At 67.1% G+C, this 13,903-nt stretch overlaps 2 protein-coding genes across 2 annotated transcripts; one reads left to right on the forward strand and one right to left on the reverse strand.

Moving 5' to 3' along the window:
* Positions 1 to 214: 214 nt before the first annotated feature.
* Cenpx (centromere protein X) lies at positions 215 to 4,184 on the reverse strand. Its single transcript, XM_070031678.1, has 5 exons — positions 4,118 to 4,184; positions 964 to 1,015; positions 834 to 887; positions 567 to 655; positions 215 to 492 (listed from the first exon to the last, which is right to left on the reverse strand). Exons 1-5 carry the CDS (start codon positions 4,145 to 4,147, stop codon positions 478 to 480), a joined length of 240 nt encoding a protein of 79 aa, XP_069887779.1. The 5' UTR covers positions 4,148 to 4,184; the 3' UTR covers positions 215 to 477.
* Positions 4,185 to 4,429: 245 nt separating this feature from the next.
* On the forward strand, positions 4,430 to 12,614 carry Lrrc45 (leucine rich repeat containing 45). Its single transcript, XM_070031677.1, has 17 exons — positions 4,430 to 4,914; positions 5,128 to 5,189; positions 5,434 to 5,504; positions 5,756 to 5,934; positions 6,159 to 6,287; positions 8,468 to 8,580; positions 8,793 to 8,851; positions 9,712 to 9,789; positions 9,905 to 10,040; positions 10,114 to 10,191; positions 10,322 to 10,433; positions 10,503 to 10,573; positions 10,905 to 10,997; positions 11,432 to 11,524; positions 11,787 to 11,960; positions 12,035 to 12,182; positions 12,266 to 12,614. Exons 1-17 carry the CDS (start codon positions 4,695 to 4,697, stop codon positions 12,460 to 12,462), a joined length of 2,013 nt encoding a protein of 670 aa, XP_069887778.1. The 5' UTR covers positions 4,430 to 4,694; the 3' UTR covers positions 12,463 to 12,614.
* Positions 12,615 to 13,903: the final 1,289 nt, after the last annotated feature.

The raw sequence follows: 13,903 nt of genomic DNA on the forward strand, positions 1-13,903 counted from the left end.
CATAAGCAAAAAGAAAAAAAAAAGCCAAAAGTGGCGCTGTGGCTCAAGTGGTAGAGCGCTAGCCTTGAGCTGAAGAGCTGAGGGACAGCGCCCAGGCCCAGAGTTCAGGCCCCACGACCGGACCCAAAAAAAAAAAAAAAGTTTGTAGCGCAGGGTGCTACCCTCTGAGGGGCAGATCAGGTGGTAAAAAGGCAGGCTACACATCAGCTTTGATATTAGGTGGCAAGAAAGCAGCGCTGCCACCAGCTGGTTTATTTATAAAACACTGTGGCCACCTGAGCTAGCTGTGGCCAGAGGCAGACAAGGCCCTTGTCCTCCATTCCCTCACAAGACCCCAAGAAGATAGTGAGCGGCAAGCAGATGACACCAGGAGGTTGGTAGTTGCTGGGGTCCTGGCAGCATCTAAGGCCGGAAAACTCCGCACTCAGGGGGCAGTGTGCGCCACGCCCTTCAGGCCACGTAGCTCAGAGGCAGCCCCTAGAAATCCAGGAGCTGTGGAGAAGGGTGTGAGGGAGTGGCTGGGCACCAGTCTAGGACACCGTGCTGCCCTCCTGTGCCCCACATACCAGCTGTGGGAGGACCTTCTCCAGCTGGTCCACATCGACAAGGGCGGCGTCCTCTGCCTGGGCCTGCCGGATCCCTCGGACAGCGGCTTCTGCCATGACGCCGGAAGCAGGGTGGGAGAAGCCCGATTGTACCCACTGCCAGCCCTCATAAGACCCAGGTCACGGCCCAGTTAACAGCTCTTTGGGGAACTGGGGGAAACAGTTAGCTTTTCCAGTGAGAAAACAAGGCATCTTGGGTGTTCTAGTGCCAAAGGACCCTCAACTCACCTGTGACAAAGATCCTCAGCAGCTCTGCCATGAGCTGCAGGGCATCCCCGCTGACTGCCAGGAGGAAGAACAGGGTAAGGGGCAGTTCCCTGCATCCCACCCCTTCCCCCCCTCCAGCGGGACCCCGCACCTCTGGTCTTGCTGTCCCTGAAGTGCAGGTGCAGCAGTCTGCTCACCAGCTCCTGGAGAGAAAGGAAGGGATCAGCACCAGCTCTGGGCATTAGAGGAGCGTGCTTGCGGCTTCTGGCTCCACCGTTACCCCCCGGGGCCCCTCCCAGTGTGGGAAATGAGCTGGGCTGGGCTGGGCTGTGTGGGGAAATGATGTCCAGGAGAGAGGGACTGGTGAGAAGGGCTGTGGGAAATTCTGCTGAGCTGGTACCATGTCTGTCCTGGGCATGGCATCAAAGGCATGTTGCTGTCAGAGGTAACGTGGTCAGGGCTGCTGAACCATGGAGCTGGAGGAGGCTGGGTCACATCTAGCTTTTCTTGGCAGGAAATAGAGCTGTATCTGGGTTGAGTGGAGAGGTGGTAGAGCAAGGCCCAGCTGTGGGACCTCCTGGTGGAGATGGAGTGGTGGGAGGAAGGGGTCCCGCCAGGTGCGGGGCGTGGGGCTTGGGGTAAGACCCTGGAAGGAAGCCGGGCGCTGGTGGCTCATGCCTGTAATCCTAGCTACTCAGGAGGCTGAGATCTGAGGATCGCAGTTCAAAGCCAGCCCGGGCAGGAAAGACCGTGACACTCCTATCTCCAATAAACCACCAGAAAACCGGAAGTGGTGCTGTGGCTCAAGTGGTAGAGCGCTCGCCTTGAGCTGAAGAGCTGAGGGACAGCGCCCAGGCCCAGAGTTCAGGCCCTACAACCGACAAAAAAAAAAAAAAAAAGACCCTGGAAGGATGTGCTAGCCTGCTGAGGAGCTGCGCTGGGCAGCAGTGGCCGGGGAGGTCGGCCTGAGAGGCCACCGGTCAGCTCCGCGGGAAGTGGCTGGGGAAGGCAGGTGAGCCGCGACTGGGGGTCAACTACGGGTCCCCGGCAGAAGAAAGGGACAGACGGATCCTGAGATGCAGGCGCACAGCGACGCCTGCTGGCCCCGCGCCGCCAGGGAGGCTTCGGGACCCCGGGGAGGGGGGATGAGGGGGAACACCGGCCCGGCCGGAGCGCCAGCCACTGCCCTGGAGCTGCCAGACGTGGTGGCTCCACGCGCGGGGGGGGGGGGGGGGGGGGGTGAGCGTGGAGGGCAGGGGCGCCCTCGCCGAGCGGACCGCAGCTTCCCGGTGCTGGGACCACTGACCGGGAGCCCAGACCCTCCTGTCCGACTATGCGAAGACGGGACCCCATCCCAGGCATGGGCCAGGCCCTGGGACCCCCCCACACACACCCCGGCAGGGGCGAGGCCCTGCGACCCCCCACACACACACCCCGGCAGGGGCGAGGCCCTGGGACCCCCACACACACACACACCCCGGCAGGGGCGAGGCCCTGCGACCCCCCACACACACACACCCCGGCAGGGGCGAGGCCCTGGGACCCCCACACACACACACACACAGCCCGGGCGGGGGCGGGGCCCTGCGACCCCCCCCCCCACACACACCCCGGCAGGGGCGGGGCCCTGGGACCCCCACACACACACACACACCCCGGCAGGGGCGGGGCCCTGGGACCCCCCCCACACACACACCCCGGCAGGGGCGAGGCCCTGGGACCCCCCCCACACACACCCCGGCAGGGGCGGGGCCCTGGGACCCCCCACACACACACCCCGGCAGGGGCGAGGCCCTGCGACCCCCCCCCACACACACCCCGGCAGGGGCGAGGCCCTGGGACCCCCCCACACACACACCCCGGCAGGGGCGAGGCCCTGGGACCCCCCCACACACACACCCCGGCAGGGGCGAGGCCCTGGGACCCCCACACACACACCCCGGCAGGGGCGAGGCCCTGGGACCCCCCCACACACACCCCGGCAGGGGCGGGGCCCTGGGACCCCCCCCCCCCACACACACCCCGGCAGGGGCGGGGCCCTGGGACCCCCCACCCACACACACACACCCCGGCAGGGGCGAGGCCCTGGGACCCCCCCCCACACACACACCCCGGCAGGGGCGAGGCCCTGCGACCCCCCCCACACACACCCCGGCAGGGGCGAGGCCCTGGGACCCCCCCCCCACACACACCCCGGCAGGGGCGAGGCCCTGGGACCCCCCCCCACACACACCCCGGCAGGGGCGAGGCCCTGGGACCCCCCCCCCACACACACCCCGGCAGGGGCGAGGCCCTGGGACCCCCCCACACACACACCCCGGCAGGGGCGAGGCCCTGGGACCCCCACACACACACACAGCCCGGCAGGGGCGAGGCCCTGGGACCCCCCCACACACACACACCCCGGCAGGGGCGAGGCCCTGCGACCCCCCCACACACACACCCCGGCAGGGGCGAGGCCCTGGGACCCCCACACACACACCCCGGCAGGGGCGAGGCCCTGGGACCCCCCCCACACACACACAGCCCGGCAGGGGCGGGGCCCTGGGACCCCCCCACACACACACCCCGGCAGGGGCGGGGCCCTGGGACCCCCCCACACACACACACCCCGGGCGGGGGCGAGGCCCTGGGACCCCCCCACACACACACCCCGGCAGGGGCGAGGCCCTGGGACCCCCACACACACACCCCGGCAGGGGCGAGGCCCTGGGACCCCCCCCACACACACACAGCCCGGCAGGGGCGGGGCCCTGGGACCCCCCCCCCCCCACACACACACCCCGGCAGGGGCGGGGCCCTGCGACCCCCACACACACACACACCCCGGCAGGGGCGAGGCCCTGGGACCCCCACACACACACACACACCCCGGCAGGGGCGGGGCCCTGGGACCCCCACACACACACCCCGGCAGGGGCGAGGCCCTGGGACCCCCACACACACACACAGCCCGGGCGGGGGCGAGGCCCTGGGACCCCCCCCCCCACACACACACACCCCGGCAGGGGCGGGGCCCTGGGACCCCCACACACACACACACCCCGGCAGGGGCGAGGCCCTGGGACCCCCCCACACACACACAGCCCGGGCGGGGGCGGGGCCCTGGGACCCCCCCACACACACACACAGCCCGGGCGGGGGCGGGGCCCGGCTCCAGGACCCCGCACACCCCGTCCGTCGCGCCGCTGAACGGGCTGCTCTACCCACTTCCACCCGGCTGGGGGACGTGCGCACAGCGAGGGGGCCGGCCTCGAGCCCGCAGAGGCATCGCGAGGGGACAGCGGCGTGGGAGCCAGCCTCACCTTCTGAAAGCCGGAGCTAGCTCCTTCCATGGTTGTGGTCTCCGCCCGCGCTCAGCGGAAATCGGAGCGCGCCGACCTGTCAGCCAATGAACAAGAAGCGCGCCCTTCTACAGCCCCGCCTTTGGAAAGCCAGCCAATGAGCGCGGAGAGCGCCCTCTCGGTTCTCCCACCTCTAGCGGGAGCGTGCTGCCTCGGCCGCTTCGGAGCACGGCCCTCCTTAGTTTTCATTGGTCCGCGGCGAGCACCTCCCCGCAACGCCTCATGGGAGTTGTAGTTCTCGTCGCTCGTCCCGGCGCTACCCGCTCTTCCTGGATACCGAGGCTCCCGGGGCCGAGAAGAGCGCGGCGGCGAGTCGGGTTCCGGCGCGAGGGCCGCCTGCGGGCCGCAGGGCAGGTCGGCGGTACGTGAGACGCGCCCGTCCGCTCCGCTCCGACTGGACGTCCCCAGGGCGGATCCTCCCCTGCCGCCGGCCTCCCCGAGCGGCCCCCGCGGCGTCGCGGGCCGGCGAGGCGGAGCCTCGGGGTCCCGGAGGGGCCCCCGCCGGCGGGGACCGCACGCGAGGCCCGGCCGCGGGGCCATGGAGGAGCTCCGGCGCTCCTACAGCCGCCTGTGCCGGGAGCGCGGGGCCGAGCCGCAGGAGGCCGTGCTGCAGCGGCTGCAGCGGCTGCCGCGGGGCCGCCTGGACCTGGCCGCGCACAGCCTGACGGCCGACACGTGCGGCGCGCTGGGCGCGCTGCTGCCCGGCCAGACCGTGTGCACCGAGCTGGTCCTCAGCGACTGCATGCTGAGCGAGGAAGGTGGGCAGCAGGGAGGCCCACTGCACTCTGCATCCACCACGGGCCCCTTCTGTCACGGCGGGAAAGCCTTAGCGCACCCCGATTGTGCGGTTCCACACGCCCTGGCCTGACAGGCTGCACGGTCATTTCCGGCGGAGCCGCCGCTCCTCCCGCCTCTGCCCTGGGCCGGCCCGGGGCTCCGAGCCGGCCAGTGACCTCCTTCCCCTTATGCAGGAGCCGTCCTGCTGTTCCAAGGGCTCTGTGCTAACTCTGTCGTGCAGGTTCTGGATCTGAAGGTGAGCAGGCCGTGCCTGGGCGGTAGAGCGGGAGGTGCGGGAGAAGGGTGTCCCCGCAAGTTGACGCCCAGACCCTCGGCCCTGCTCTGGGAATCCAGTGTGAAGGCAGAAGTCCCCTGGCTGCCCACCGACATCAGGAAAACCAGCTCTGCCCCTTGCCTGACCAGAACCTGTGGAACTTGGATGTGGTCTTTAAAGCCCAGCCAAGGCCACACTGAGTGACCAGCCAGGCGTTCTACCCTAGGGCAATAACCTTCGAGCTGCAGGGGCCGAGGCTCTGGGGAAACTCCTCCGTCAGAACCAGTCCATCCAGAGGTAGGGCCGCCGTCCCCTCCCTTCCTGCACCTCCCAGACACCTCTGTGTGTGTGGCTCAGCGTTGGCCTCCCAGGACATGGTCCTGGAACCCATTCCCTCCTTCAGACCCAGTGTCATGTTCCACACCTGTTGGTGAGGAGTAGGCAGTAAATCACTCAAGGAAGTTCCACCTCTTCCAGAGACCCTTGAGCCTGCAGTTCCCTGCAGCCCCTGGGCCTCAAGAGATGCCTTGTGTGCCCTCCTCCTGTAGCCTCACCCTGGAATGGAACAGCCTGGGCACGTGGGAAGATGCCTTCGCCATCTTCTGTGGGGGCCTGGCAGCCAACAGTGCCCTACGGCAGCTTGACCTCCGCAACAACCAGATCAGTCACAGGGGGGCGGAGGAGCTAGCCCTGGCCCTGAGGGGCAACACCACCCTCCAGCAGTTAGGTGAGGCCCACTGCGCTCTGCATCCACCATGGGCCCCATGCTCCATCCCATTGCCCGTCCATTGCTCTGTTGCTGGAAAATCTGGCTTGGGCTCCTGCTTTGCCGGCAGCCACAGATGGTGCCCCAGAAGGGAAGAGTCCTAGGCTAGACCCCAATCCCTGCCACGCCGCTGGGCTGCCGGGTCACCGGTGCTGGCCACCTAGTGACAAGGGGTTTCCTTCCAGACCTGCGCTGGAATAACATCGGCCTCCTGGGGGGCCGGGCCCTGGTGAGCTGTCTCCCCAGCAACAGAGCCCTGTGCCGCCTGGACCTGGCTGGGAACAACATCCCTGGAGACGTTCTGAGAGCCGTGGGTACGGACGGCACAGTGCTGACAGCCGCTCAGTTTGGAGTGAAACATGAAGCTTTCTGACAGAGGCCAAGGCAAGGGGGTGGCTCAGAGCCCCAAACAGATGAGAGGGGCCAGCCAGGCACCTATGGCCAGGGAGTCCTAGATCTGAGGTCTGTCTGAAGCCACCAGCCCAGGCAGAGAAGTCCATGAGAGTCAGCTTCTGTGAAAAGTCAGAAGTGGCGCTGTGGTTCACGTGGACAAAAAAGCCACCAAAGGGGAGTGTGAGTAGTTAGCCTAGGCTAAGAGCTGAGAGGAGGGCGGCAGGCGGCCAGCTGGCCACAGCCTGGCTCAGGGCTCACTGTGCACCTGCTCCAGGGGCTCCCTGAATGCACCCTTGGCTCTTGGGATGTGTAACTGGTCATCTCGCTGGTGGGAAGGGGTAGGCCCCGGAGACCGCATCACAACTTGAGAGGAGTTCCTGGTATTTGCCCTGCTACCGCCACCCCTGAACAACATGGGTGTGGCCTTTGCTGATCCCACCAGAGCTCAGATCTCTGGTCCCCATGAGTGACATCTTGGTCCCGGGCTCAGCAGAGCCACTCTTCCTGTTCCTCCTCCATCACACAGTACCAGCTAATAAAGCTTCTGGATCGGCCTGGAGTCGTGCACTCCAGGCCCCGCCCCACACCCTGTGCTACAGGGTCCTGCCCGACCCACCCCTCTGCAGTCTCTAGCTCCTCACTGTTACACCCTGATTCTGTACTGTGATAACTGCCATAAGTGTGTGTGTATGTGTATGTGTGTGTATGTGTATGTATGTGTGTGTCTACCATGTGTCTGCTGTGTCTGTGTGTGCTGGGCCTTGAACTCAGGGCCTGGGCACTATCTCTTAGTCTTTTTATTCGAGGCCAGCACTCTACCATTTCTAGCTTTTTGGTTAATTGAAAATAAGAGGTTTTTTTTTTTGGGGGGGGGGGCGGTTTCCATGAGGCTGAACTCAGGGCCTGGTTGCTGCCCCTGAGCTTTTTGCTCAAGGCTAGCACTCTACCATGTGAGCCAAAACTCCACTTCCAGCTTTTTTTTTGGGGGGGGGTGGTCATGGGGCTTGAACTCGACCTGGGTACTGTCCCTGAGCTTTTCAGTTCAAAGCAAGCACTCTACAACTTGAGCCACAGTGCCACTTCAGTTTTTTGGTGATTAATTGGAGATAAGAGTCTCATGAAGCCGGGCGCCGGGTGGCTCATGCCTGTAATCCTAGTTACTCAGGAGGCTGAGATCTGAGGATCACAGCTCAAAGCCAGCCCGGGCAGGAAAGTCTGTGAGACTCTTATCTCCAATAAACCACTAGAAAACCGGAAGTGGCACTGTGGCTCAAGCGGTAGAGCGCTCGCCTTGAGCTGAAGAGCTGAGGGACAGCGCCCAGGCCCAGAGTTCAAGCCCCACGACTGACCAAAAATAAAAGAGTCTCATGAAGAGCCGGGTGCCAGTGGCTCATGCCTGTAATCCTAGCTACTCAGGAGGCTGAGATCTGAGGATTGTGGTTCAAAGCCAGCCCAGGCAGGAAAGTCCGTGAGACTCTTATCTCCACTTAATCACCAGAAAACCCGAAGTCACCCTGTGGCTCAAGTGATAGAGCGTTGGCCTTGAGCTGAAGAGCTGAGGGACAGTGCCCAGGCCCAGAGTTCAAGCCTTACAACTGACAAAGAAAAGAAAGTCTCGTGGACTTTCCTGCCTGGGCTGGCTTTGAACTGTGATCCTCCAATCTTCCTCCTGAGTAGCTAGGATTACAGGTGTAAGCCACTGGCACCAAGCTGGAAATACGAGTCTTACAGTTTTTGCAGAGGCTGGCTTCAAACCACAATTCTCATGTCTCAACCTCCTGGGTAGCTAGGGTTATAGGCGTGAGCCACGGTGCCCAGGTCATATCTTTCCCAGGCTAGTGCCTTCCTCTTGAGGAATTGCTTCACCTGTGCAGAAGACAAAAGCTGCCCTGCCGGGGTGTTCAGCTTGGCCCCACAGAAATGCTTCCCCGCCCCCCGGGGGCTGGCTCCCCCAGAGTCCCCAGTGACTGGCTTCCAGGGAGGCGGTGCAGAGCTGAGCCCTCTGACCCTGACCCTCCTCAGCCTGTGTGACCTCTGTGACCTCTGACCCTCTTGAGCTTGAGCACCCTCAGCCTGTGGCCAACACTGTTTCTTCTGGCAGAGCAAGCCATGGACCACAACCAGGACCGGCACACGGCCTTCCAGGAGACTACGGCCCGCACCCACGTCCTCAGCAAGGAAGTCCAGCACCTCCAGGAGGAGAAGTCCAGGCAGGTGAGCGAGGTGCCACGGTGCCCTAGAGCATTCTGGGTGCCCTGGCTGCTGCGGAGGTCAGCCGCCGTCACTCTTGGAGCACCCCCCCCTTCCCTCAGCCGCAGTCCAGCCCCCAGGCCTCCTCCTGGCTGCCTCGGTGGGTCTCTGCTCCTCCCCTGACCAGGGCAGGGGAGCGGCCCAGCCCTGACTGTGCTGACTGGCTCTGTCTTCAGTATCTCAGCTTGATGGAGATGATTGATAAGCAGAGGGAAGAGATGGCCAAGAGCAGCCGGTAAGCGGCCGGACGCAGGGCGACAGGAGGAGAGGCTAGTGCGGCTGGGGCCCGGGGGTCTGGGTGGAGCCGCGCCCCTCCGTCATCAGCCCTGGAACCAGGATGCAGCGGCACAGATGCTGCAGTGGGCCTTCGCGTGGGGGCGTGCCCTGTGGGCGTGCCCTCGCGTGGGGGCGGGTCCTCGTGTGGGGGCGTGTCCTTCCGTGGGGGCGTGCCCTCGCGTGTGGGTGTGTCCTGTGGGGGCGTGCTCTTGCGTGGGGGCGGGCCCTCGCGTGGGGGCGGGTCCTTCCGTGGGGGTGGGCCCTCGCGTGGGGGCAGTTCCTTCCATGGGGGCGGGCCCTCGCGTGGGGACGTGCTCTTGCGTGGGGGCGGGCCCTCGCGTGGGGGCGGGTCCTTCCATGGGGGCGGGCCCTCGCGTGGGGGTGTGTCCTTCCGTGGGGCGGGCCCTCGCGTGGGGGCGGGTCCTTCCGTGGGGCGGGCCCTCGTGTGGGGGCGGGTCCTTCCGTGGGGCGGGCCCTCCCGTGGGGGTGTGTCCTTCCATGGGGGCGGGCCCTCCCGTGGGGGTGTGTCCTTCCATGGGGGCGGGCCCTCGCGTGGGGGTGTGTCCTTCCGTGGGGGCGGGCCCTCGCGTGGGGGTGTGTCCTTCCGTGGGGGCGGGCCCTCGCGTGGGGGTGTGTCCTTCCGTGGGGGCGGGCCCTCGCGTGGGGGCGGGTCCTTCCGTGGGGGCGGGCCCTCGCGTGGGGGCGGGTCCTTCCGTGGGGGCGGGCCCTCCCGTGGGGGCGCAGGTGTGTTGGCCGGCCGCGTGGGGTGGGGGCAGGGCCGCGCTGGGGTTCGGTCTCCCGAGCCTGGTCTCCCCGCAGGGCGGCAGCCGCGCGAGTTGGGCAGCTTCAGGAGGCGCTGAGCGAGAGGCTCTCCATCGTCAACTCCCTAAAGGCCAAGTAAGCGGGAGAGGACGCCCCGGCGGGTGGAGGCCGGGCAGGGCAGGCAGTGGCCCAGCCGGCACGGAGCGAAGGCCGCAGGCCTTTGGTCGGAGCGGGTGGGCCTTCTTTGCAGGCTGCAGATGACCGAGGCAGCCTTGGCTCTGTCGGAGCAGAAGGTCCAGGACCTGGGGGAGCGGCTGGCCGCCTCGGAGCAGGAGCGGCAGAGCCTGTCCCAGAAGCAGGAGAAGGCGCACAGGCTGGAGCAGCAGGTGCGGGCAGGAGGTGAGGGGCGGGCAGGGGTGGGCGCCGCTGCCCGTAGACGCCTCGCCTCCCCCTCCTCAGGAAGCTGCAGAGCGCGAGTCTAAGCTCCTCAGAGACTTGTCTGCTGCCAATGAAAAGAACCTGATGCTCCGAAACCAGGTATGGGACTGCGGGCCTCCAGGGAGCCAGGGTGCTGGAGACTGGGCCCGGGCACCGCTTCCTCCTGGGAGCCAGGGTGCGGGAGGCCCAGAGCTGGGCACCGCTTCCTTCTACGCTGCCTGCTATCCAGGTGGATGAGTTGGAGCGAAAGGTAAAGTCTCAGCAGGAGCAGCTGTTTCTGACCAGGCAGGAGCTAACCAACACTTCAGCCGAGCTGAAGATGCGCGCCATCCAGGCTGAGGGTAGGCACAGGCGGGCCCGCACGGGGGTGTGGAGGTCTGCAGAGGGACTCACTGGGCTCTTCCCCACAGAGCGCCTTGACATGGAGAAGAGAAGAGCCAAACAGAGCCTGGAGGACTTGGAGAAACTGCATGCCAAGGAGGTGCCGTTGCCGTGATGCCCAGCTCCCCCATCTTCACCTTGTGCTGGCAGGCTGGCCTGGGTGTGGTGGGGTGTCCCGAGCCCTGCCCCTAATGGGGTCTAGTGGTGTCAGGGCTGGTGGGACACAGCACAGTAGCTGTCTCAGGCAGGCTGCTGTGTATTCCCCTGGGAGGCGCTCCAGCTCTCTCCATCGCTGTCAGGCACCCTGGGGCACCGGAGCTGGCCGTGCCCTCCAGCCCTGCCCTGCCAGGCCTTAGTAACAATGTGGATTCCATGAGGAGAGGCGGGCCCAGGCCTGCCAGCCCTGTCCTCTGACTCCCGTACCTGGGCAGGTAGATCACATGACTCGCCACCTGGAAGAGAGTGAGAGAGCCATGCAGGAGAGGGTGCAGAGGCTGGAGGCCCTGCGGCTGTCTCTGGAGGAGGTGAGGCCGCAAGGCCGGGGCTGGGTTTGTCAAGATGCGCAAGGGGCGTGGCCCCTGCTGGCACCAGCCCTGGGAATGCCCGCCCCCGCCCGCCCCCAAGCAGCCAACCACACATGGCCTTGGGGCAGCCATGTGCCCCAGAAGAGGGGCACTGAGCACAAGGCTGCGGGCTGGTGGTCACTCTCAAGGGGGCGCTGGGCACCAGGCCATGGGCTGGCGGTCACTCTTGGGGCGCAGGGATGCGGCTGGCGGTCACTCTTGGGGTGCAGGGCTGTGGCTGGAGGTCACTCGTGGGGGCACAGGGCTGCGGCTGGCGGTCATTCTTGGGGTACAGGGATGTGGCTGGTGGTCACTCTTGGGGCGCGGGGCTGCAGCTGACGGTCACTCTCGAGGGGGCGCAGGGCTGGGGCTGGTGGTCACTCCCTGCTGTGCAGGAGCTGAGCCAAGCGAAGGCAGCGGTGGTCAGCGAGCGCAGCCAGGCAGAGGAGGAGCTCATCAAGGCCCGGAGCCAGGCCCGCCTGGAGGAGGTGAGCACAGCCGACACTGAGGTGCCAACAGGGCTGGAGTGGGCCTGCGGGTGGAGGGTGCTGCTCTGGCCTTCAGCTGTCAGGCACGCCCAGTGCCGCAGAGGACCCCGGGAGGGGGCGGGGGGCGGGGAGTTGGCCAGTGTCAGGGCTTTTTTGGCACTGGGACTCCCCCTCTGCACTTGGAAAGGGGCGGGGTCATTCCGCACGCAGAGGGCCCTTCCAGTCCCCAGGGAGCACTCAGCCCTGTGCCCTGTGCCAATAGCAACAGAACCTGGCGCACCTGGAGGAGAAGATGCGGCTGCTGGCGCAGGCCAGGGATGAGGCCCAGAGCACCTGCCTGCAGCAGAAGCAGGCTGTGGCCGAGGCGCAGGCCCGGGCCGGTCAGCTCAGCCTGCAGGCCGAGGGGCAGCGACGGCGCCTGGAGGAGCTGCAGCAGGTAGTTGAGCCTGAAGGGCCTGGGGCTGCTGGGGTCCATGGCAGGGCCAGGGTCTCACCCGCTGTGCCCACCAGGAGTTGAACAACAAGGACCAGGAGAAAGTGGCAGAGGTGACCAGGGTGCGGGTGGAGCTGCAGGAGCAGATGGGCCGCCTGCAGGCTGACCTGGTGGCCCAGGAGGTGCTGAGGGAGAAGGTGATGGCCTTGGAGCGCCAGCTGAAAGGTGAGCCTGCCCAGGGTGGAGCGGGGCGGGGGCAGGCCGGCCGGGCCTCTCCGCCAACACCCTGCTCGCCCACCGGCCCGCAGTGATCTCCAGTGAGCACCGGGCGGCGCTGCTGGACCGCGAGAGCGAGAATGCGTCCCTCCGGGAGAAGCTCCGGCTCAAGGAGGCGGAGATCACGCGCATTCGGGAAGAGGAGGCCCAGAGAGCGAGCTTCCTGCAAAATGCAGTCCTGGCCTATGTGCAGGGGTCCCCCCTGAGAGCCTTAAGCCCCCCAAAATAAACAGGGTCAGGGGGCCTGGACAGGCCTCACACAGGGCAGTGCCCGGGCGGCCGGCCGCCCCACCAGGAGGACACTGCCCTCAGGAAGGGCTTCGTCTGCCCAGAACACAGGCCGGTGCAGCTGCAAATACAGAACTTAGGCCCTCAGTGACACTAATTGTTCTAGAGCCTTCTTTCTCAGCAGGGGAAGGGTGCTGGGTGGGGTGGGTCGGTCCTGACCCCTGGAGCCCTCGAGTCCAGTCCCCGCTGTGCCCTCGGGGTCCGGCCTGCACTGTGCCCTCTGGATCCCGTATGCACTGTGTGCTCAGGGTTCCGCCCCCACTCCTCGGGGTCCCACATGCACTCCGTCCTCGGGGTCCCGTATGCACTGTGTCCTCGGGGTCCCGTATGCACTGCGTCCTCGGGGTCCCGTATGCACTGCGTCCTCGGGGTCCCGTATGCACGTGTCCTCGGGGTCCCGTATGCACTGCGTCCTCGGGGTCCCGTATGCACGTGTCCTCGGGGTCCCGTATGCACTGTGTCCTCTGGGTCCCGTATGCACTGCGTCCTCGGGGTCCCGCTCCCACTCCGTCCTTGGGGTCCCATATGCACTGCATCCTCGGGGTCTGGCCTGCACTGTGCCCTCTGGATCCCGTATGCACTGCGTCCTCGGGGTCCCGTATGCACTGCGTCCTCGGGGTCCCGTCTGTCCTTGGGGTCCTGTCAGTCTGTCACCTCCTGCTTAGGCGCCGACCCCAGGCCACACCTCCACCCTCAGTCTAGGACAGCCAGACGCAGCCCCCACCCTTCAGACTCTGCCTTCCCGGCCCAGCCCTGCAGGCACCTCCCTCCCAGCCCTGCAGACTCCGCCCTCAGCCCTGCACGCCCCGCCCTCCCCAGCGCTGCCCTGCACGCCCCGCCCTTCCCAGCCCAGCCCTGCACGCCCCGCCCTCCCCAGCCCGGCCCTGCACGCCCCGCCCTCCCCAGCCCTGCACGCCCCGCCCTCCCCAGCCCTGCACGCCCCGCCCTCCCCAGCCCTGCCCTGCACGCCCCGCCCTCCCCAGCCCTGCACGCCCCGCCCTTCCCTCCCCAGCCCTGCACGCCCTGCCCTCCCCAGCCCTGCACGCCCCACCCTCCCCAGCCCGGCCCTGCACGCCCCGCCCTCCCCAGCCCGGCCCTGCACGCCCCGCCCTCCCCAGCCCTGCACGCCCCGCCCTCCCCAGCCCTGCACGCCCCGCCCTCCCCAGCCCTGCACGCCCGCCCTCCCCAGCCCAGCCCTGAACGCCCTGCCCTCCCCAGCCCTGCACGCCCTGCCGCCGCCCGCCCGCCCCGCCCCAGCCCTGCACGCCCCGCCCTCCCCAGCCCGGCCCCGCACGCCCTGCCGCCGTCCGCCCGCCCCGCCCCAGCCCTGCAGACCCCGCCCGCCGCTCCCCGCCCCGCGCTCGGGGCTCGGCCGCCTCCGC

The sequence above is a fragment of the Dipodomys merriami genome, unplaced genomic scaffold (assembly GCF_024711535.1).
Source record: "Dipodomys merriami isolate MVZ:Mamm:240054 unplaced genomic scaffold, mDipMer1.0.p SCAF_202, whole genome shotgun sequence".
Classification (NCBI taxonomy): Eukaryota; Metazoa; Chordata; class Mammalia; order Rodentia; family Heteromyidae; genus Dipodomys; species Dipodomys merriami.

Coding starts and splice junctions, on each gene's coding strand:
- Cenpx (XM_070031678.1), bottom strand. CDS start 4,147: ATGGAAGGAGCTAGCTCCGGCTTTCAGAAG. Junction 1,016..4,117: donor CTAGCTCCGGCTTTCAGAAG/GTGAGGCTGGCT, acceptor CTTTCTCTCCAG/GAGCTGGTGAGCAGACTGCT. Junction 888..963: donor CAGGGACAGCAAGACCAGAG/GTGCGGGGTCCC, acceptor TCCTCCTGGCAG/TCAGCGGGGATGCCCTGCAG.
- Lrrc45 (XM_070031677.1), top strand. CDS start 4,695: ATGGAGGAGCTCCGGCGCTCCTACAGCCGCCTGTGCCGGGAGCGCGGG. Junction 8,581..8,792: donor AGGAGGAGAAGTCCAGGCAG/GTGAGCGAGGTG, acceptor CTCTGTCTTCAG/TATCTCAGCTTGATGGAGAT. Junction 10,574..10,904: donor AGAAACTGCATGCCAAGGAG/GTGCCGTTGCCG, acceptor GTACCTGGGCAG/GTAGATCACATGACTCGCCA.